This window comes from Vitis riparia, chromosome 4 (assembly GCF_004353265.1).
Source record: "Vitis riparia cultivar Riparia Gloire de Montpellier isolate 1030 chromosome 4, EGFV_Vit.rip_1.0, whole genome shotgun sequence".
Taxonomy (NCBI): Eukaryota; Viridiplantae; Streptophyta; class Magnoliopsida; order Vitales; family Vitaceae; genus Vitis; species Vitis riparia.
Window position 1 is genome coordinate 22392163 of NC_048434.1, and position 23824 is coordinate 22415986.

A 23824-nucleotide genomic window follows, 5' to 3' on the forward strand; every position below is an offset into this window, starting at 1 on the left:
GTTTGAAACATGTTTGTGCACTGAGGGACTATTACTTTCCATTGTATAAATATAAAAGAATGGAATAGGAATACTTGAAAATGCCATAAATTGTTTTCTGGTTGAGATAGAAATTGAACATCCAGGCATGGTGTCTATAGATAGATAGGCATATTACGAGAACTGTTGCAGAAGAGGCTTTTTCCTGATTTTTTTCACTGTAGTTGTGAGTTTTTTGCATAGGTATTTTCTCTCATGGTGTGTGCAGTTGTCTTTGTGTGGGAATTGAATTTGCTAGAATAGCTCTCTGTGGCATACAATAGCATACTGAGGTTAGAGTTGTCAGGCAGACAGATTCAATGCATCATCTTTGCTTGGTGAATTTTATGTCAGAAGTGAAACTCTAATGGACAGAGCAGATGGTCCAACTGCATAACTTTTTCTTTTTTATTACTTCCCTTTCTTCCATTTGTATTTGGTTGGGACAAGGAGGCTTTCCAAGCTGCGCTATTTTGAGTTAAGAGATCTCACTGGCTTCGTTTATCTAGTTAGGCTCTTTGGATAAATTTACTCTTGGCAGGTCATGTGGTATTCTAGCACTGAGTTTGTGAATCCTGTTTTGATCCATTGTCCCCTTGCATATATCATTTGAGCTATTTGCTTCACTTGGATGTTGTCCTCCCTATAGCAGGGAAGCATGTTCCCCTCTTGGTACTCAAAGTCTTGGCCTCATATGGGAATAAAGGATTTTAGAATTATCCATGGAACAATTTGTTTTGATGTATAAAGAAAAGTATTTTAATCTGGGAGATCCTTTGCAGCTTCTCTTGGTGTAAAGTTATTTTGATCCTTAGGGAACCTAGTGTGGTCAAAGGTCTAGCCAGGTTGGGGTCTCATTAAAAGGTTTCTTTACTTGAGTTCTAGCCATGTGACTAAATTTTAGTTGAGGAACAATGAGTAATGAATCAAAGGTTTTTCCCTCCATATTATATTGTAATTTATTTCATGGGCTCTAAAGGATTTTGGTTATTTTAAAATGGTTTTTATTAAGTACACTTTTTTTTTTTTTTTTGCTTTTTAATTTTCCATTAGATTTATGTTAGTGCATGAGAGTAAGCATTCATTTAAGATATCGATTTTTATCCTTGTTATTTTACTTGTAAGTAGTTTTCAATGGTCATCTTATGTCTTCTGTGAGGAAGTTTGACAACTAGAAATGCTTTTGCAGGATTTTAAGGGTCATCAGCCATCTAAGGTATGAAAAGTTAAATATCCATTTCTGAATATATGGTATATTAAGTTAAATGTTTCTGATAATGATTCACATGGTAGAGCTGTTTTCTGGTCATCTTGTAAAGGGTATATATGTTTTTGATCTAAAGGGTATACACTTTGTAGAAATATGCTGTGCCTGTTGTTCCAGACTGCATAACCATATATGTGCAATTTAGTTTATCTTTAAGCTTAACCATGGAGGTCAAGCTCCAATTAAACTTTGAATAAGAAATTTTCTTATCGATTTTCAGTTGAAATCTACATAAATTAATTGTTGGACCTTTGTGTTTGCATATCACCCACCATATGGGGGCTTCATTCAACAGTCATATTGTTAAATTTATTGATAAGGTAGGATATTTTGATTATCTTATGCATAAAGCAAAGACATCATTCACATCTTTTCAAAGGAAAAGAGACTTGGTTTGCACTAAATCTAACATCAGAGGAGTCAATTCAACATCTTCAAAAGTTCTATTATTCCTTTCCTTACAAGTATAGCATGGAGAGTACACTTTTACACTTCCTTGAATCTTCTATTTCTGATGCCAAATCTCCAATCCTATAGCAAATCAACCACCATTCTTGGCATCATCTTTGCAAACCAATGAGATTGAGCAGAAAGGCTGAAAGATACTATCCACCCAGCATTGCAAGGAGGGATTGTCAACAGTTTCCACTGCTTCTTTACATCTAAAGTATCTATTGTGTATAACCTAGCTCATATTGGCTAAATGATCTGTGTAAGGAACTGTCTGAAGAAATTGTATGAGTGAGAAACACTGCCTTGAACATAACACTCGAGACCCTTTCTCCTTGATTTGGGGAGTTCTGCTCACCTCCAAAGGCTGAACTCTCAAGGTGAGCCTTAACCCAGGGACTTTAATTTTAATGTTTATGCCAATCTATTCTGATCTGCACTCTTTGCACTTTTACCATATAAAGTCCCTCAAGGAAAAACATGTTACAACTCCAATCATGAAGATATCTAGAAACATAATCCTATGTCAGAACCTCCACCTACCAATTCAAGGCATAATTTATCCAGCCATACTTGAATTAAAGCAATCCAAAAAGACTAGGGTTCCTCTATATGAGAGAGATCCCACACCAAATATTTCCCCAGGTTTAGACAGTCTCCATTACAGCATCTAATGAACTCCTTTTACTTGAACCCTCTCATGATAGCCTTCCCACACCCTTCACTCCACATCTACCCTGAACTTCTTTAGACCCCTGTCCATTTGCAACATGCCAGAGCCTCTACTGTTGGTTGCAGTGTGGTATTGATCCACTTGTTTTTTCTCTGACTAACACCATTCTTTCTTTAGTGTGTTGCGTTTTTCCACACATGTTCTTCTTTCTCCTAGTTCTCAGTCAAAAGAAAACAATCCAGCTGAGACTGGGAGTGTCCATCCTAACCCCTGCTCCATGCATAATAACCACCTATTGAGGGAATATCCACCAGATCAAACTCCTCAATGAAGTCAAAGAAACCCCAGTTCTCTTTTCAAAAGGGAAATGGACCATATTAAAATCCTCCTGCAGACCAAGACTTCTCCCAAAGACTTCTAATTGCAGATAATTCCTCTGAAAAAAATCCATCCCTTTTGAACCTTCCGGTAAAAATCCATGTACAAACCATCTTCACGAATTTTAGACTTACAATAAATTGAAATTTTTTTTGGTTAGTGTTTTAATCCTATGTTATATAATGGCTATTATCAGGCTTGATTTGAACATGCTGTAACTTTCTTTAACTCCTTTGTGCATTGAATTTTATATAGTGATCTATGTCGCTAGAAGTGAGCTCCTGGAAGTTTCTCTTTGGACCTTGAGGAGGCACTAAGCTATTTATTGTTGTACAAAGGCATAGATAGAACCTTTCTCCATATCTAGAGGTTTTACCTGAAGGAATACAAAAAGCAAGCAAGGCCATGATGTTCCCATAGGCTCCTGTCAAGACAAGGTATAGGAGTTGTTTTTGCTAGGTAACATTTTTTTTTTTTCCACATTTCTTTTCCCTCTCGGCTTGTATTTAAACCTAGGACCTCCCACGATAGAACCTTTCTCCATATCTAAATGGGGAATGAACTTTCATCCAGAAGGGAGAGGAATATCCAGCCACAATCCTTTGCCACTTTAGCTATGCCTCAAGGGTGTATTGGGTGCATATTTAGAGAATAATTATTTGATGATTATTATTATTATTATTTTTTTTTGATAATCAAATAATGCAAATATATTAAAAAGCGCCAAAAGACGACTCACCAAAGTACATGGGATGTATACAAATAGAGCTTAAAAGCACATCGAATAAAAAATAACACAAAAAACAACTCCCTCTCTTGACAAGAACCTAACTACTCTATATAATCGAATAAAGACATGGAACCTATACCCATGTAAATCTTCACCCATGAAAACAAATTTCTAAGAAAAAAGTTCTTCAAATCTTGATCCAAATGCTTCTCATTATCAAATGACCTTTGATTGATTTCTTTTCATACAGTTTAAAAATACACAAAGGAGTTGCTCTCCAATGTGCCTTTTACCCACAAAGGGACCATGCCACCCTAGGAGAGCCTCTTTAATAATAGTAGCTTGCACCCAATGAATATCAAAAAGAGCAAACAACAATTGCCAAATAGAGGAGGATGTGATTTGTGGATTCTTCCTTGTCTTTACAAAGAAAATATCTATTAATCAAAGACCACCCTCCTTTTTGAAGCTAATCTATTGCCAAAACGTTTCCCAAACTATCCTCCCACGCTAAAAAACTAACTTTAGAAGGCACCTAAGAATTCCAAATTATGTTTGTTGGAAAGGAAACTGATCCCCCCGTTTCCAATGCTGCATATAAATACTTAATTGAGAACTTGTCGTTTCTTAAGTTCATCCACACCACCTTGTCTTCCCCTGCACTATCAACCACCTCTCCTTGTAACCTTGAAAATAAATCATCTACATTGTTCACTTCCCAACATTTAAAGGTCTAGAGAAACAAAGGTTCCAATGACCTCTCTCCCCTGTATGAACCCACAGATCCACAACCCAAGTCTCTTTTGAAAAGGCTAAGACATATAAAGTAGGGAATGAAACACACAACAGTTCATCCTCGCACCATTAAACCTTCTAAAACTTCACCCTCCTTTCATTATCCACCACAAATTATTTGATGATAGGATTGAGGTATTTTACTAAAGTTAATTTATTGAGGTCTATAAATGTGGATGTTGTATGGTTTTCCAAAATGACAAAAATGGACATGTTTGCATTTTGAGGCAAATTATCTTGAAGTGATTGAAGAGATTTATCATCTTGAAAGTTGATTATTGGAGGTTCAATGCCCTTAAAGTGCTCAACTTGTTGTCTCTATTTTGTTCTTTTATTTTCATTGTCAATGTGATGATGTTGTATAACTTAGCAGTGATCTAGCATAAAGTCATTACAGGATTGAACATTCAATCTCACAAAAGCATGACTGGCAGAATGTCATGATATAAAAGTGTGGTTCAAAATGTCTCAAAATTTCGACGAAATATCTCCGATATTTTGCTTATTTGGGAGGGCCAACACAATATTCCACACCAAAATTTAGTCAACTGATTTTTTTGGGAAATTTCCGATTTTTTAGTAAGTCAAACTCCGGTCAATGTCCAGGTACTAGGGGGATTCAAACCCAGGCCAAAAGGCTTGGGTTGAACCTTGGCTACTATTGGGCCAAGTTCACGTTTGTAAATATATGTTTACAATAAATATGTTAAAGTTCATTATTAAAAAAAAAAATTAATTCTAATTATTTTATTTTAAATTTTATTTAATTGATCAATAAAAGTATAAAAACCATCATTATAATTTTCTTAACAAGTCTTTTTTTATATCATTTATATAATAATTAAATATAAAAAATATAATTATTAAAAAATCATATATGCATCATCATTTATTTTACATTATTGAATGCATTTGAATTAAATAAATTATAGTTTTAATAGTAAATGTATCATCATTTATCTCATTAAACCTATTATAAAAAATTACTATCACTTCACTTCTAAATTTTTAATATTTATCATTTTAATTTTATTTAATTTTGAATGTCTTATTTTAAAAAATTAAAAATATGAATTTATTCAAAAAATACTAAAATATATAAAAAAAAATAATGAAGTTCTAATATTTTATAAATTGAAATTAATTTGATAAGATAAATAATAAATTATTAAGATCGATATATCCTTACCGATATTTTTCTACTTAACCATACCTATGTCAATTACATTTACAAAATAATTTTAATATGTGTATTTTTACTTATGATGTCATTTTTTGGAGTTTTTCCAAATGTTTCCATGAATTTTGAATAATTTTCGCCTCACTAGTATTTTTGTCAAAATATCCACCGATATTTCCAATATATCCATAAAATCCAAGTATCGATATATCCGTATTTACTAATATTTCAAACCATGTGTAAAAGCAAGGAAAAAAGAAGACAAGCTTTAGATGGACAAGGTGGATGTCATAAGAAACTTCATTAACATCTTTGGAATGCTGTCAAATATAGCTAAGGTTCAAGTAGATTCAACATTATATCCATATAGTTTCTTGCCCAAGGACCTTTCATTCTTACTCAAAGAGTACCAAGAGAAAAGCAAGAAAAGGTTGCTGCAGATATTCTGAATGTGTTCATGAGGATTCAGTTATCATTCCCATGAAAAACGTAATGGGCTCAGGATCAGGGGTTTCCTTGGGTGAAAATCTAATCCCTATGGTGGGAAGAGAAGATCTAACTGGTTCATTGAATGCTACTTCTAGTATTAATGAAAATTTTGAGTGGTGATAGGAAGGGGATATTTTAGCAGTAAGAATTTAATAACTGTGTGAGTTTCATCATGCTTGTTTAAGTAGCATAGCTTCATTCTAATGCATGCAGTTCGGCTGATGGTTTTTGTTTAGTTTGTTTTCATCATTTTTCTTACACTAATTGAAGCCAGAATTGAGTGTCATTTTAAAGGGATGCAATTACTTTCTTGAATTTGAAATGTTCTAATGAAAACCCACTTCAATTCCTTTGACCCGGTCAATAAATCTTTATCTTTATCTTATATATATCTAAACTTCTGTAGCAAACTCTTCACATGCCTCCTTCCTCCACTGCCTCTCCCCTATTTTGTCATTTTTTTCTTTCTTTTCTTTTTTTGGTTTCCTTTTGTTTTGGTTTGTTTTTTTTAACCAAATTTATGTTTTCTTTTTTTAAGCTTCTCTTACATTTGTGTTTTGAATTCAGAATTATATCAGGTATGCATCACGTCAAAAGCGTGCTGATGCAAGGAGAGCTTTGAAAGACCTCCTCTTCAATAATGGGTCTCCCAAATTTTCATTCCAGGTAGACCTTTCTGCAAACCGTGATTGGTAGAAAGATCTAGTGATACCTTCCTTAGATTGTTTATAACATTGCATATTTTTCTGGATTGGTATCAGATAATCAGTCTGCTAACACATTCTGTTGCTGAAAATTTGGATATATTGTGAGCAATAAGGTGGATATGATCAATTCAATATTGGACACATAATTAGCTTTTGGTTTTGGTTCTCACCCAAGATTTTTCCTTAAAAATAAAGTGTTCAAGAACGTGCTTATATGAGAAATAAAAGGAAGAAAAGGGCGAAAAAAAGGTACCCTCTGAATAGGAAAAAGAATATGATTGTCGCTGCTCGTTGTCTTGAAGCAAATATACTGAGTTCGAATACAATTGTAATTTTACTGGAGGAATTCTGAGTTGGGGATTCTATTTGTGATGTGATGGATTGTTATCCATACACTTGATGAACTATTTAGGTACATTACCTAAATCCTACTGATTCTGTAAAACAAGGAAGCTGTTGGTAGTTAATATGCCTCCTGTAGTCACTCAATGTTCTTTGTCTTAGTGGCCAGAAATGTGGGGTTTTCTTTATTTGGATATCAATATATGCATTTATTTGACCTCTTATGGTTTATCTAGGATGAAGACTTAACTTGGAAAATAGATGGAGCAAGCAGCTGGGATGAAGAGGCTGAACATTCAGATAGCTCTAATAAGAAAGGTCGACCAAAGTCTTCTAATCGACGTGGTAGAAAAGCCCATCACAACAGATTTAGACGTGAGTCTTTTCCCTTTTACTTCTTTTCTTTGCTTTTCTTATTCCCATTTATTTATGTAATATTTCTTGTTAAAGGAAGTTAGCCACATGGACAGAGATGTCCAAGGTTGAGGGAAGAGTGAGAGGTGAGAAGGATTAAGGAGATTGAGATTTTTTTTTTTTTTAATAGGTATATTTTTGTCCTCATTGGGACTTGAACTTGGAACCTCCCACAAAGCCTCTCCAACCCTTTACCACTTGAGTCAGGCCTCAAGGGCAAGGATTAAAGAGATTGATACAAGGTTGTTTGAGGTCCTTAGGTGAGAATTTAGAGAGGAGCTTCTAAATTAGACAATTTTCCAATGTTTTAAAAATTGGACTGAACCAGCCGGTCCAACCGGTTCAACTGTCGACCGGTCACATTTTTGGTCCGATTTATTCCATTAAACCGTTTGGGTATTGGACCGGTCACGAACCGCCTAAACCAGCGGTCGGACCGGTGACCCAGTGGAACCGGACGGTTCTAAACGAACCGAACGGTTCAAGTTACCCCCTCATTTTGTAAGTATGGAAGGGTTCCATTAGATTTAAATGTTTTTGGCTAAAGCCCATGCTGGCCCTGTCTTATTATGACAAAGCCCACACCCACCCCAACCATTTTGTGGGCTGAGTCTTGAGCCCACAAGACGAGGTGATACCTTTGCCCTCTATGAGGATGGCTTTTATAGGCATCCTTTGCATCTTCATTCCTCTCAGAATCCGATGTGGGATTGCTAACTAATATCAATGAAAAAAATATAACAAATCTCCATCAAGAGGGCTTGAACCTTGGACCTTAGGTTTTGTAATCAACCTAGGACACCACTCGGCTACATGCATTTTGTTATCTAATATGCCAAACAAAACAATATATATTAGATTTTAAAATTTTTTATAATATTAAATAAAAATAATATAATATTTTTAAAAATTATAAAATTAGTTTAAATTTTCATTTTTAATATATTCACATTTAAATATTATACATATTTCATTTAATAAAATTTAAAATATTAATATGATTTAATTTGATAATATCAAAGATATAAAATAATATTATTGATTTTTAATTTATTCATATATATTTTTAATTTTTTATAATTATTTTTAATTTTAATAATATATAAATTACATATTTATGACGTCACCGGTTCGGCCGCGGTTTGACCACCGGTCCAACCAATGAACCGTGAACTGGTAACTTTTCCGGTTTGATGACCGGTTTGATTCTGAAAACATTACAATTTTCTATCAAAAGAAATCTATTCCTTGTATGCTAGCCCCCTTAGGCCTATTTATAGAGATTTCTAGATGAAAGCTAGCTTAGTTAAAAAGTTGGGAGCCAATAAGATAGCACCACATGAGCTTGTGGTGGCTGTTTTGAAAAAATGAAAAAAGAAAAAAGAAAAATTGATAACATGGTGAACCATTTCATGTAGAGCTCCCTTCCCTCTCAATATAGCAGAAATAGGCTCACCAATATTAGGCATTCCTGTCTTAGCAAACCTCTAATTCAAACCACTAAAAAAGACTCAAATCATCCCATATACAATCAATGGTAGGATGGTCCTATCCTGTCGCTGATTTGTCTCAATTCCATGTTGGATTCCTAGAAAGCTACTCCTAATTTTGATAGGTGTGAAGCGTTCACATTTTGAATATTATGCTACTGGGTATATTTGAGGGAAGTGTAGGAGATTCTTTTGGTGTAACCAAAACATACTTCAACAACATTCCTCTTTGAGGGATATAGACATTATCATTGATATACCCTCTTAATATGATGGGAAGGGTTGAGCGGAGGCAATAAGTGAAGGTATGGCCTCTTGTTGCCTAACTTGGTATGTTGAAGGTGACCACTATTTCAGCCACATTATGAAGTAGATGCCTTCCATTTTGAGATAGGTAGGAGAGCTTCATTAGGCAACCAAAGGTGGGTAGACACATCTCATTAATATTTGAAGAGTTCAAGCATCTAAGGGCTTGGCAATGGCACTAGTTTGCTACCATGTCATATCCTAAGAAGGGTACCAAGAGATTGTGGTTGTTGGGGCCATGTGGAGATGGAATAATATATGGTGCTCTATTAATAACATTGCACAGCTTTATGCCATTAATAACATGGCTTCTAGGGGTACATATATGTCAATGCCTAGTGCACATTTCTAGGCTTATTTCAATAAGATTATATATCATACCACTTATGTAGTGGGGTTATGACCTAGTTTGGAATGGTCACATACCAGAACTGAACTGATCTTGGTCAATTCTTGATATGCTATCCTAGAAACAAACCAAACTAAGCCAAACTGAGACTAACTTGGTTCAGTCATCAAGACAGGAGAGGATTTTAAGGAAACGTAAAAAAATGAGAGTTCTACCAACTGAAGTATAGTGGATTGAGTTAACAACAATTCGAGGTGTTGGGTCAAGTCCAGTCAACTCATTAACTCTACCTAGTATGAGTTACTGAAGGAAGAATGGGAATTCATTACATGGGAGGTTATTAAAGAGGGCTTGCTTCTTGGAATGGATCTGCTAAACACAAATACTTCTTTTGTGACCTCACGAAACTTAAACCCATGGGGTTTGACTATCTAGGCTGATTTGAGAGGTTACTCAATAGAGCAAGAAAGCTGTCACCTTCACAACAGGTTGGTTGTTTAATCAAAGGCCTTAAAGAGAATATTCACATCAATGTCCAAACTTCTCCACTAAATAATCTTACAGTTCCAGTTTGGTTTGCCCTCCACCATGAAGCAAAGTATCAAACTCAAAATCTATCATACTCGAAATCAAACTCTGTTGCCAAAAAAAAAAAATGGAACATGGAGATTACTAATATACTTGATAAACATCATGTTCCAAATGGTAATCAAAATCTATTGCCAATTAATAGGTTGACCAGGATAGATTCAGACAGAAAAAATAAAGGATTTTGTTTCAATTGTAATGAGAAGTTTGGTCCTGCTTGCAGGTGTAAAAAGCTATTTATAATTGAAAATTGTTGGTTAGATGAAGAAGAAAACGAATATGAATGTGAAGAAAATATTCTTCTTTTTTTCTGTGTCAAAACTGAATACAAAGGACCTATATATATACAAGTGGGATTCCTAATCTAAGCCATATAATATGCACAATCACTATCTCTAAGGAAACAATAACTAATTAGGAGAGATTCTCTCATCCATAAAATAGAAAGTATCCTAACACAAGGAGAGATTCTCTCATCCATAAAATAGAAAGTATCCTAACACAATCCTTCTAATCTTGGCACTTAATTACAAATCATAATCCCATATTTCCACACTCCCCCTCAAGTTGGGTGGTAGATGTCTAGCATTCCCAACTTGCTTTTCATGTTTTCGTAGGTGGCCTTTGGAAGTGCTTTTGTCAGAATGTCTGCTGTTTGACGACTTGAAGGAATATACATAAGTCTGATTGTTCCCCCTTCAAGTTTCTCCTTGATGAAGTGACGGTCTATCTCCACGTGCTTGGTTCTGTCGTGTTGAACTGGATTCTTTGCAATACTTATGGTAGCCTTGTTATCACACAAAACTGTCATAGTGGAGTTTGATATAATTCCAAGTTCCTTGAGTATTCTTTGGAGCCACATTCCTTCACATATCCCATGAGCCATTGCCCTGAATTCTGCCTCTGCACTGCTTCTCGCCACTACGGACTGCTTCTTGCTTCTCCAAGTCACCAAGTTTCCCCACACATAGGAACAATACCCAGTAGTTGACCTCCGATCTGTCAAGGATCCTGCCCAATCAGCATCTGTGAATACCTCAACTTCCCTACTTGAGGTTTTCTTGAAGTAGAGTCCTCTACCCGGGCTCTTTTTAAGGTACTGTAAAATTCTGTATACGGCTTTCATGTGTCTTTCAGTGGGATTGTTCATGTAGCGGCTTACCATGCTCACAGCGAAACCAATATCAGGCCTTGTGTGAGTTAAGTAGATCAACTTTCCTACTAACCTCTGGTACCTATCTTTGTCAGTTGGATGACTGTCATTATCTTTATCAATCTTACCAATAGGATCCATAGGCGTGTCCACTGGCTTACAACCTAGCATTCCAGTCTCCTGAAGTAGATCAAGGACATACTTCCTTTGCGTGACCACAATTCCCTCCTTAGTTCTGCCAATTTCCATGCCAAGAAAGTATCTGAGTTGTCCAAGATCTTTGATTTCAAATTCTCTTGCTAGCAGCTTCTTGAGATTCCCTATCCCTTCTTCATCGTCTCCGGTAATTATAATATCATCAACATAGACAATGAACAAAGTCATTTCACCTTCCTTAGAGTGCTTCATAAACAGTGTGTGATCTGCTTGACATTGGATGAACCCATGTTTTTTCACAACTCTAGTCAGTCGATCAAACCAGGCCCTAGGTGACTGTTTTAGACCGTATAGAGACTTTCTCAGTTTACACACTTTTCCTGAATTTTCTGGAGTTTCCATACTAGGTGGAATCTTCATGTAGACTTCCTCTTCTAGTTCTCCGTTGAGAAATGCATTTTTGACATCAAGTTGGTGCAGATTCCAGTCCAAATTTACTGCAACTGACAATAACACTCTGATGGAGTTGAGCTTTGCTATAGGTGCAAATATCTCTTCATAATCAATGCCATAGGATTGAGTAAATCCTTTAGCTACTAGTCGAGCCTTGAACCTGTTTATACTTCCATCTGGATTGTGCTTCACGGTAAATATCCACTTGCATCCAACAGGCCTCTTACCCTCTGGTAATTCTGAGATTTCCCATGTCCCATTTTTCTCTAATGCTTGTATTTCTTCCTGAACAGCAGTCTTCCATTCAGGTTGTTGAAGTGCTTCTTGGATGTTGGATGGGATATGATCATCTTCAAGAGAAGTGATGAACGCTTGGAAATTCTGTGAAAGCTTTCCATAGGACACATGATTATTGATTGGATGCTGAGTGCAGGATCTTACACCTTTCCTTAAAGCAATGGGTTGATCAAGATCATCAAGGTCATTATTGGAATTTAGATCATAAATTGTGTTACCTGGTTGTGAGTTTGGGTTGCTTGGATCCTGGTCCAATTCTTGGTTCTGCTCAGGTGAAGTGCTGTCCTCGGGCTCCTTTTGAGGAGGTTTCTCAGGCTTTTCCTTTAAATTTTTTCTAGAATAAACTATTACCTCTTTACTGCCTTGTGTAGTTGACTCAGGTATAACAGAAGGGACATCCAAGGAATTGTTTTCGGGGACAGAAAGAGTAGTATCTGTTTGAGGAGGCAGTGATGAACTCAAAGGAGAAGTAGTGCTGATTTCGGTTTCCCAGAATTGGAATTCATCTGTGGACCAGTTCTCCCCCTGAATTGCAATTTTGGGGTAGAAGGGTTGATTTTCGAAGAAAGTGACATCCATGGAAATGTAGAATTTCTTGGTTGTTGGAGAGTAGCACTTGTATCCTTTTTGGTTTGGTGAGTACCCGAGAAAGATGCATTTAGTGGCTGTCGGATCAAGTTTACTACGTAGGGACTTATGGATGTGAACGAAAGCAGTACAACCAAAGACTTTGATTGGGATAGACGAGATTATTCGAGCGGATGGATATGCAGCGAGGAGGATTTGACACGGGGTTTTAAATTGAAGAATCCTAGAAGGCATTCGGTTGATCAAGTAGGTTGCTGTGAGTACAGCTTCACCCCATAATTGTTTAGGCACGTTTGAAGCTATCATGAGGGATCGTGCAACCTCCATCAAATGTCTATTTTTCCTTTCTGCAACTCCATTTTGCTGTGGAGTATCAATGCACGAGCTTTGATGTACGATGCCATTCTCCAGAAGATATGACCCAAGAGTGTTGTGATAGTATTCTCGAGCATTATCTGTCCGAAGGACTTGAATTTTTGCTTGAAACTGCGTTTGAACCATGTTGTTGAAGTTTTCAAATATTTCCCTCACTTCTGATTTCTTCTTCATAAGGAATACCCAAGTCACTCGAGTGTGGTCATCAACAAAGGTGACAAACCATCTAGAACCTGTAATGTTGTTGATTCTAGAGGGCCCCCAAACATCACTGTGAATCAAGGAAAAAGGATGAGATGGTTTGTATGGTTGAATGGAATAGGAGTTGCGAGTATGTTTGGACAATTGACATATTTCGCATTGAAAATTTTTGGAATTTTTATTGAATAATGATGGATATAGTTTTTCAAGATAGGAAAAATTTGGGTGACCTAATCGGTAGTGCCATAACATAACAACACTATCTGTCTTGGTACTAGGGTTGGAAACTACACAAGCAGTCTTCATTGGTAGCCTTCGAATTTCCTCAGCTCTCAGAAGGTAAAGTCCAGCACGCACCTCAGCATTGCCAATCCTCTTCCCAGAGTTCAAAGCCTGAAATTCACACATGTGAGGAAGGAATTTAGTAACACAATTAAGATCCTGTGTTAGTCTACTTATAGACAATAGGTTGCAATCCAATTTCGGAACATAGAGCACGGAGTGAAGAGTAATATCCTTGGAAATAATAACTGAACCTGTGCCGAATACCCTAGAAAGGGTTCCATCGGCAATTCGAACAGAGGAATTGTTATGGCAAGGAGTATATTCATGAAAAACCATGAGATTCCCAGTCATGTGATCTGAAGCTCCTGAGTCCACTATCCATGTAGTGTGATTTTCCTGTCTAACATTTAGGGCATGGGAAAAAATACCTTTCTGGGCTACAGATGCGGTACCAATAGTTGTTCCAGTTGATTGAAGAGTCTGTTGGAACATTTTCTGTAGTGCCTCCAATTGCTCTTTGCTAAACGGTCCAGGATTTGAGCTAGTGCCAGATGTGTCTTCTTCGGCTGTAGCGGTGTAACCCCGGCCTTCTCTGTTTTGCTGTGGCCGAGAAGGTTTCCAATCAGCAGGTTTACCGTGTAGATGCCAGCAAGTCTCTTTCGTGTGTCCAGGTTTTCTACAATGGTCGCACCATGGACGATTCTTCTTTGTTTGGTGGTTGTTGTTGTTGGATTGGGTTCCTCGTGCAACTAGGGCTGAGTTCTCAAGATTTTTGGAGGAATTTTGGGTTCCCAACATCACTTTTTGTCTGCTTTCCTCTCTGCGAATTTCAGAAAAAAACTTCCCTAACACTAGGTAATGGCCTAATACTTAGAACTCTTCCACGTACCTCATCTAAATTCTTATTAAGGCCAAGTAAAAATTTGTAGATGCGTTCCTTTTCAATGACCTTCTTGTATAGGAGTCCATCTTCGGGACACTTCCAAACCAATTCTTCATAAATATCGAGTTGTTGCCAATACCGTGTAAGGATATTAAAATATTCGGTAACAGTTGAATCTCCTTGTCGAAGATCCTGGAGAATACTCTTGATTTCGAAAATCGCCGAGGTATTATCGATGTTGGAGTAGGTCTCTCTAGCTGCATCCCATATCTCCTTTGCTGTGCCATAATACATGAAGTTTTCTCCTATGTCATTGGTCATAGAGTTAATTAACCAAGACATCACCATACTATTTTCCAACTTCCAGGTTCGGTATCCTGGATCATCTTCCTTCGGCTGAACAATGGCTTCCGTAAGGTATTCTTCCTTACCTTTCCCGCAGATGAAGATCTGAACAGATTGAGCCCATTGAATAAAATTCTGCCCATTGAGTTTATGACCTGTTATGGGAAGAATGATGCCGTCTGTGGTGCTGGCACTGCCGGAGTGAACTGCTTCAGGTCTGGACGTCACCTCCGAGTTTGATCCTTCCGTTCTGCTCTCCATGGAAAAAGATGATTTTTTTTTTTTTTTTATACGTGGTTCAGATCTGAATGCTCTGATACCATGAAGAAAATATTCTTCTTTTTTTCTGTGTCAAAACTGAATACAAAGGACCTATATATATACAAGTGGGATTCCTAATCTAAGCCATATAATATGCACAATCACTATCTCTAAGGAAACAATAACTAATTAGGAGAGATTCTCTCATCCATAAAATAGAAAGTATCCTAACACAAGGAGAGATTCTCTCATCCATAAAATAGAAAGTATCCTAACACAATCCTTCTAATCTTGGCACTTAATTACAAATCATAATCCCATATTTCCACAGAATGTGATAGAGGCTAGGATGTGGTAGGTGTAAGTTGAGATTTCCTAAAATAGCCATCGAGGACAAGCACTTCTAGAGAGGAGAGAGGTTATGACTTTATGAGATGTAGCTTCATACTAGGATAGAAATTTAATTCTTACTTAGTTATTGACATGTTTTAGAAGAGATGGAGGTGATTTAGTTTTTTATGGATTAGTTTCTTATTTTTTAGGTGGGTTAATTTCTTATTTATTTGGGAACATTATTTGTTTGTTAGCTATGACCTTTTTTTTTTTTTTTTTTGATCAGAAACGAAGAAGATTATATTAATAAAAGAACAAATACAGGAGAGAAAAAAGAGACAATAGAAAGAGAAAAAGACCAAGGGAAGGATGAGAGGTCCTTCCTACACAAATACCAAGGAAAAACTCCTAACAATAGAACTCTAAAAACAAAAAAAATCTTCTTAAATGAAATAAAGTGTATTTATATTAGTTTATTTTTTAGAGGAAGGTTCCTTTAGAGCACCTAACACATGCATGCACACATGCATACATATTAGTTTTATTATTTAGAGGAAGGTTTCCATAAAGCACTTAATACATACATACATACAACTAGAAAAAAAGACCAAAGCTTAGTGGAGAGACCATACATAGGCTAGTTCCAAGGCCAAATTATCAACACGGGAAAGAGGCGGTGTCGATGGCAGGTTCAATTATGGAGTTATCCCTCCCTTTTTACATCATATAAATTATGATTCATATAGAGTATGATTTGCTGAGCTTTTCTTATACTAAGTATTCAACATTGCATTGATGAATATGTTGAACCAAGTCCTATGACACTGCTTCAATTCATGTTGAGAAGTTGGGATGAAAGGCTACATGAATAACACATGTAAGTCAAAGATAGTATGATTTGATAAAATGGCGCCTAACCTTGACAAGGTCCAAGGGGTGAACTGCTAAGTTGAGATCAATAAGTGGGCTTGGAATTTCACTTGTCTGATTATTCCATGTTTAGGAGTGGGAGTCTTTTCTAAAGAGTGAAGCTCCTCATTCAAAGAGGATCGGGTTTTCTATTAGGAATTGTGGATAAGCTAATCAGATCCAGAGTTTTTAACAAAGCATGATTATAGGTATCAAGCCTCTATTAGTATCCTTTTACCATTCTATTAAATGGGCTATTCTATTTGTACAAATATGGTAAAGGGGCTCATTTAATCCTTGTTTGTCCATTAGTTTCTAATTCTTCTCTTTAGCATGAGGTAGAGTAGCTCATTATATTTTTTTTAATATAACAAAATAAGGTTAAGGCGTGGAGTGGTAAACTTGTCCGAGTTGCATACAACAAGAAAAAAAAATAGTGGTTACTTTAAGGGAACCTTCCTCTAAAAAAGCCTAAAGGAAACAAACTTCTCATTACATTTATAGAGTGAAGACTGTAGCTAACAAATAGATAATATCTGTTAATGAATAAGAAACTAATCCACTAAAAATTTGGAAATTAATTGATAAAGAAGTCAATATTTTCTATCTCTTCTAAAACACGGCAATAACCAAATAAGAATTAAATCTACCCCTAGTATGAAGTAACATGCTATAAAGTCATAACATCTATCCCTTTTGAAAATTGTTCTTGTCCTTATGAGCTGTTTCGGGGAATCTTAGCCCATACCTTCTTTTGCCACATTCTCATGTCTAACGTGTTCATATTCAATTTTCTTTATCTAGCCAAAACCTCTAATACGAAATAAGTTGTCACATCTGTGAATGGGACTGAACTTCTTATTACCATTGAAGTTGTTAAAGAGAAACAGGAGAAACATAACAAATTTGAACAAAGGCTATATATTGAACAAAGCTTTTGACTCTAGAATTTAAACAAGGAAACAATGAATTTGACAAGGAAACAAATTAATCCTAACAAGATTTTAGGATCTACATAATGTTATACAACCATACAATACTTACGTTTGGAATCTATATTACATGATAAACAACCTAATCCCAATTCTTCCAACACTCCCCCTCAAGTTGGTGCAAAGATGTTTTGCATTCCCAACTTTTCAATCATTTGTTGAAATGCTAAATTTGCGAGTCCTTTAGTGAGAACATTGGCTAGCTAATTAATAGTACATATAACACTTGACCATTGTCTAGCTTTTCCTTTATAAAATGTTTGTCAACCTCCACATGCTTAGTTCGGTCGTGATGGATTGGGTTGTGAGGAATGTTGATGGTAGTTTATTATCACAGTACAATATCTTGGGTTCTTGAAATTTGATCTTAAGATCCCTAAATATGATCTCAATCTAAAGAAGTTCACAAATACCTTGTTCTATAGCTCTAAATTCTATTTCTGTACTTGAATGGTCTACTATTGATTGTTTCTTACTTCTTCAATTGATAAGATTAACTCCCAAGAAAGTACAATATCTAGTATTTGATCGTCTATCTATAATAGATTTGACCTAGTCTTCATTCGTGTAAGCCTTTAACTTCAACTCTTTACCCTTCTTTAACAAGACACCCTCACTAGGAGCTGCCTTCAAATATCTCAAAATCCAATATACAGCTTCTAAGTGGGGTTTAAGTGGAGCAATACATGAATTGATTTACCACACTTACAACATATGCAATGTTTGGTCTTGTGTGTGACAAGTGAAGTAGCTTTCACATCATTCGTTGGTAGTTGCCTTGTTCAATCAATTGGCCTTTAGATTTCTCTCCTAGTTTATAAATCTATTCAATAGGTGTCTTAATTGGTTTACACCCAAGCATAACTATCTCCTTAACTAAATCTTGTATATACTTCCTTTGAGAATCAATAATCCTTGGTTTGATCTAGCCACCTCAATTCCAAGGAAATATTGAAGCTTGCCCAAGTCCATGATTTCAAATTCCTTAGCTAAGCATGATTCCGGCCCCATAATCCCTTCTTGGTTATCTCTAGTGACAACAATATCATCAACATACACAATTAAGGTTGCAATTTTCCCTAGATGAGAGTGTTTGATAAATAGTGTGTTATCTCACCTTGGCTTTGATGATAACCTCTCCTCACCATAGTTTTCATAAATCTTCCAAACCATGTCTGAGGAGATTATTTTAGACCATATGGTGATTTTTTGAGTTTACATACCTTATTTGCCCATGATTCCTTTTCATATCTTGGAGGAATATCCATGTATAATCCCTCTTCTAGATCTCCATGGAGGAAAGCATTTTTTCCATCAAATTGTTGTAAGAGCCAATCAAAATTTGTTGCCAATGAAAGTAGAATCCTAATGGTGTTTATCCTGGCTATTGAAGCATAGCAACCAATCTTGCTTTGTTCCTCTCCAAGGTGTTATCAACTTTGTATATAATATCAGGGATCCACTTACAGCCCGCTGTTTTTTTTCCCCTTTTGGTAGCTTCACTCTCTCCCAAGTTTTATTTTTATTTTTTTCCCAAGGCTCTCATTTCCTCATCCATGGCCTTCTGCCATGGCTTTAACCTAATAGCTTCTTGGATGGTATAACGAACTTCATGAGAGGATATTTGAGTGAGAAAGGCTTGAAACTAATGTGAAAGATCATAAAACGACACAAATTGAGAGATAGGGTGATGGGTGCAAGACCTAACTCCTTTCCTAATGGCAATAGGCAAATTCAAATCATCATTAGTATCAAAAGCTTGAGTTTCATTTTCATTACCTGTCACAAAGGTCAAATATTGGAACATCCAAGGTGATTGTAGATTTCTTCCTCCTGGAATGCACATTGGAGATAGGAGTTTTCGGCCTCTCATTCTTGGTCTTCAGAGACTCTGTAGTACTTGAGATCTGAGTTGGTTCAATGGACTCAATGGATGGATTTTGACTATGGGAATCATGACTTAAAGATTCATTGGGACCAAAATTTGTACTTTTACCAAAAGTGGAACCAGGAGTACCAGAATTAGAACCAGAATCAGTACCTGAATGTTGTACTTGTACCAGTACTAGTACCAGGAATGGAACCAGGACTAGAACCAGTACCAGTGCCAGCACCAAAATGTGTATTTGTACCAGTACTAGTACCAGTAGCAGTACTAGAATGTGTTCTTGTACTAGACTTGGAATCAGGATCAGTATTTCTACCTAAATCAGAAGTAGCATTGGCTTGGGGCTATAAACCACACTTGATATAGGTTAAGGCTAATTAGATTCCCACTATTTATCTTCTCCTAGTTTGCTCTCCCCGTGAAGATAGGTGTCCCAAAAGTATGCTTGATTTTCCATAAAGGTGACATACATAGTGACATTTTTCCTTTCGTTGGAGGATGACTACATTTGTATCCCTTTTGAGTGGATGAATAGTCCAAAAAACAAACACCTCATAGCTCTAGGATCAAATTTCCCCCGCAAGTGACTATGAATGTGCACATAACAAACACAAGCAAATAATTTTAAGGTAGAGATCCAAACCCTTGGAAATTAGGAAACAAAGTTGAGAGTTTACTCATGGGAGATTGGTATTCAAGAACATGAGATGACGTTCGGTTTATCAAATATGCAGCTGAAGAATAGCTTCCCCCAATAAAACTTTTGGGACTTTCATTTGGAAAAAAAAGTGATCTAGCAACATTAAGAAGATGTTGGTTTTTCCTTTCTGCAACAATCCCATGTTGTTAAGGTGTGTCAACACAAGATGAATGATGAAGAATGCCCACCTTTTGAAGATAGATGGTGAGATCTTGATTGAAGTATTCTTTGCTGATCTTAGTGTATGTCTTTTTGCCCCAAATAAAGTGTTAATGAATTTATGGAAGGTAGGGAAAATGGATGAAACCTCAAATTTAGATTTCATTAGGGATGTCCAAGTAGTTTGAGTACAATCATCTATAAAGGTGACAAACCATCTAGAACCAAAAGCGTTAGTAACTCAAGAGGGACCCCAAACATCGGAATATATCAAACTACTGAATATATCAAACTAATTGGTGATAAAATTTTTAGATTTTTTAAAGGAAAATATACATAATTATGTTAAGCCAACTCACAAATTTCACAATGGAAATTTTATATATCAATGTTTTCAAACAAGGAGGAAAACAAATTTTTCAGTATAAAAAATAGAGGATGTCCTAAGCATCTATGCCATAGCCAAACTTGATCTTTCCTCTCTTGATAGGTAGTAGAAACAAAGCCTTGAGACCCTAGACTCTTTTTTCTTTTATAAGTAAGCAAAGGTGTTGTATTAATAAGAGGCGCTAAAATAGCAGCCCAAGATATACAAGAACAAGAAACTCACCCCCTTATAGCTGTAACCAAAAAAGAAAACTATCTAAATAAGATGTACAAAAAACAACCCCCTCCCCCTCATTTGGAACCCACCCAATCAATGAAATTTATTAACGTCAAAGGACCAGTTTTTATAAACAATTTGGTCTTCGACCAAAGTGAAAAAACAAAAGAAGCTTTCAGCCTTTGCAAGGACAGCACCCCATCTTCAAAGGCAACTCTGTTTCTTGCCTTCCAAACTGACCAAAACAAGCATAGAAGGCGCACTTTCCACACTATTCTACCCTTTTTGCCTACCCAAGCTCCATCCCAGCCCAAAAAGGTCTCTATTACTGAGGAAGGGAAGACCCAACACACACCGAATAGGATAAAAAATAGTTTCCACACCTCCCTCGTCTTTTTGTAATGGACAAGAAGATGGTTAATAGACTCACAAACTTGGCACAAAAAGCATCTATATGCTAAAGCCCATCATTTCGTCTGAATTTGGTCTAAAGTTAAGAGCCTTTCCCCATGAAGCTTCAGACACTTTGAATATTTTTCTATTTACTTTTATCGGAACAAAAATATCGGATGTATCGATATATAGGGAAATATTTGATACACGAAATCACGATCTCATAGATATATAGATTACCTAGTAGAAAAGATTTTAAAATCATCACAAACCTCCCTTTTTCTTTTCTTTTCTATTGCAATTTTTGGAACAATCAAGTTACATATGTAACAAATCCATTTTCTTAAATTCTCTCTCTTTTTTGTCAATCGGCATTTTCGTTTGTTTCGAGATATATATCGATCAATTAGGGCCAATCTCCGTCCGGCCCGAGGAAACCTTTGCACGCCATCCCAATTCCATTCATTTAATATCCCTTTGGTGTCATTGACATCATATTCGTAAAGCAGAAACATAGAAGCACTCCTATGAATGTACGCAAAGAAACTAATTTTTGTCTGCACCCAAGAGTTCCAAATCATCTTCATTGGAAAGCACACTGATGAATCCAGCTCTTAGACTTTGTAAAGGGACTTTACCGAAAAGTTGCCATCTTTGGACAGTAGCCACCTCAACCTATCCTCCTCATCCAATATCACTTTTTCCCCAGACAAACGCCCCAACAAGTTCTCCACCTCATCTAGCTCCCAATCATTGAAACGCCTAGTGAAACGAGGGTTCCAACTCCCCCCCTCCTTTCCCCACTGGCTGAAACAGTCCATAAATCACTCACCCATGCCTCTTTAGCTGCAGCTAACGCAAATAAGGAAGGGAAAGAAACACACAACGGTGACGTTCCACACCACTTGTCCTTCCAAAAGCTCACCCTTTGACCATTACTCACCACAAAATAAATTCTAGATCTAACAAGGTGCCAAGTTTCCTAATTGCTTTCCACAACCCTACTTCATGCCCCTCTCTAACCTCATGGGAGCACCACCCACTTCGATCCTCCCCATATTTCCCACTTATAACCTAGTTCCAAAAGGCCTCTCTTTTATTTGCAAAATGTCACGTCCATTTTCCAAGGAGAGCCTTGTTGAGCGTAGCAAGGCTCTTAACCCCCAGCCCCCCTTTACATTTATCTAAACACATTGTCAACCACCTCACTAAATGAGGTTTTTGCTCAAGAGCCCCACCTCCCATAGAAAGTCCCTCTAAATCTTCTCCAATCTTATTCTAACCACTATTGGCAGATGAAGGATGGACATAAAATAAGTAGGAAGGCTGGATAAGGAACTATGAATCAATGTAATTCTCCCTCCCTTAGAGATATATTGCCGCTTCCACATGGCCAACCTTTTGTGGAATCTTTCCTCAATGCCATCCCAAGCTGCCACGGAGTTAAAAGAAGCCCCCAATGGCATCTCCAAGTAAGTAGACGACAAACAACCCACCTTGCAGCCCAGCTCACAAGCCAAATCATCCACGTTCTCTACCCTTCTCATTGGGATCAGCTCACTTTTATCCAAATTAAGCTTCAAACCAGAGATTGCCTCAAACCACATCAACAACCAGCACAAAAACATCATTTGCTCCTCCTGCGCCTCACAAAAATCAGTGTCATCAGCAAACAGCAGATAAGAGACCTCAACCCTTTCCCTACCTCTCCCTTGCACTTGACAAGCCAATAAAAAACCACCACAAATTGCTCTCTTCAAGAGACAGCTGAGGGCCTCCATTGCTATCACAAAAAGGTAAGGTGAGAGCGGGTCTCCCTACCTTAGACCCCTAGACTCTTATTTACCAGATATGCTTCCAAGTAGTAGAGCCCATCTTTTAACTTAGCATGCCCAATCATATTCCTAGTAACAAAGTTAGAGAAAATTGCAAATAGTGGAAGTGAATACAACAGAACAATTTAAGTCTTTAGTGAGTTTTCCTATGGAAAACAAATTGTAAGATAGATTTGGAGTATGAAGGATAAATTTTAAAGATAAAAGTAGTGATATTTAAACACTTCCTTTTCCAACTATAGGAGAAAAAGATCTATCAGCCACTTTGATTTTTTGTTTTCCTGAACAAGGAGACTATGTAGAGAAAATTTTTGAGGAGCTAGTCATATGGTCTAAAGCACCTGAATCAATGATCCATATAGCCATTTTTAGAGGCAACTAACACCTGATGTCATTGAGTGGGGATGCACGTGAAAAATGCCGGTCCACACCGAGGTTTGGTTCTCAAACTGGTTTAACAACTTTTTTAGCCTCTCAATGTTGCTTTGGCTTAACATTGTAGCCTTTTGAGTATCCTCTACAGCAGCTGTTTAGTGGGCTTCTCCAGACTTTGTTATGTGGTGTCGTCCTTTGTTTCTAACTCACTTCAAGTTTTGAGGTTTTCCATGCAATTTCCAGCACATCTCTATAGTGTCTTGGTTTGTGGCAATAATCACACCATAATTTATTCCTGTCCACCATCTTCTTGCCTTCTTCCTTGTATTTTCCAGCGATAGAAGGGGGGGTTAGAGACTGCCAAAGCTGAATTTTCAGCTATAGGATTTTTAGAATTTCCAACCATGAGTTTCTTACGACTCTCTTCCCCTCAAATATGGGCAAATGGTTCATCCATAGATGG

The 23824-nt window shown here is 36.7% G+C and overlaps 1 protein-coding gene across 1 annotated transcript in view; it reads left to right on the forward strand.

Moving 5' to 3' along the window:
- The window catches only part of LOC117912741, a 29184-nt gene that overhangs the window by 785 nt on the left and 4575 nt on the right, over positions 1–23824 (forward strand). Inside the window, exons 2-4 of the mRNA XM_034827431.1 lie at positions 1208–1234; positions 6548–6646; positions 7266–7404. Of these exons, the coding sequence (XP_034683322.1) occupies positions 1208–1234; positions 6548–6646; positions 7266–7404 (265 nt within the window). The remainder of the gene's footprint in view (positions 1–1207; positions 1235–6547; positions 6647–7265; positions 7405–23824) is intronic.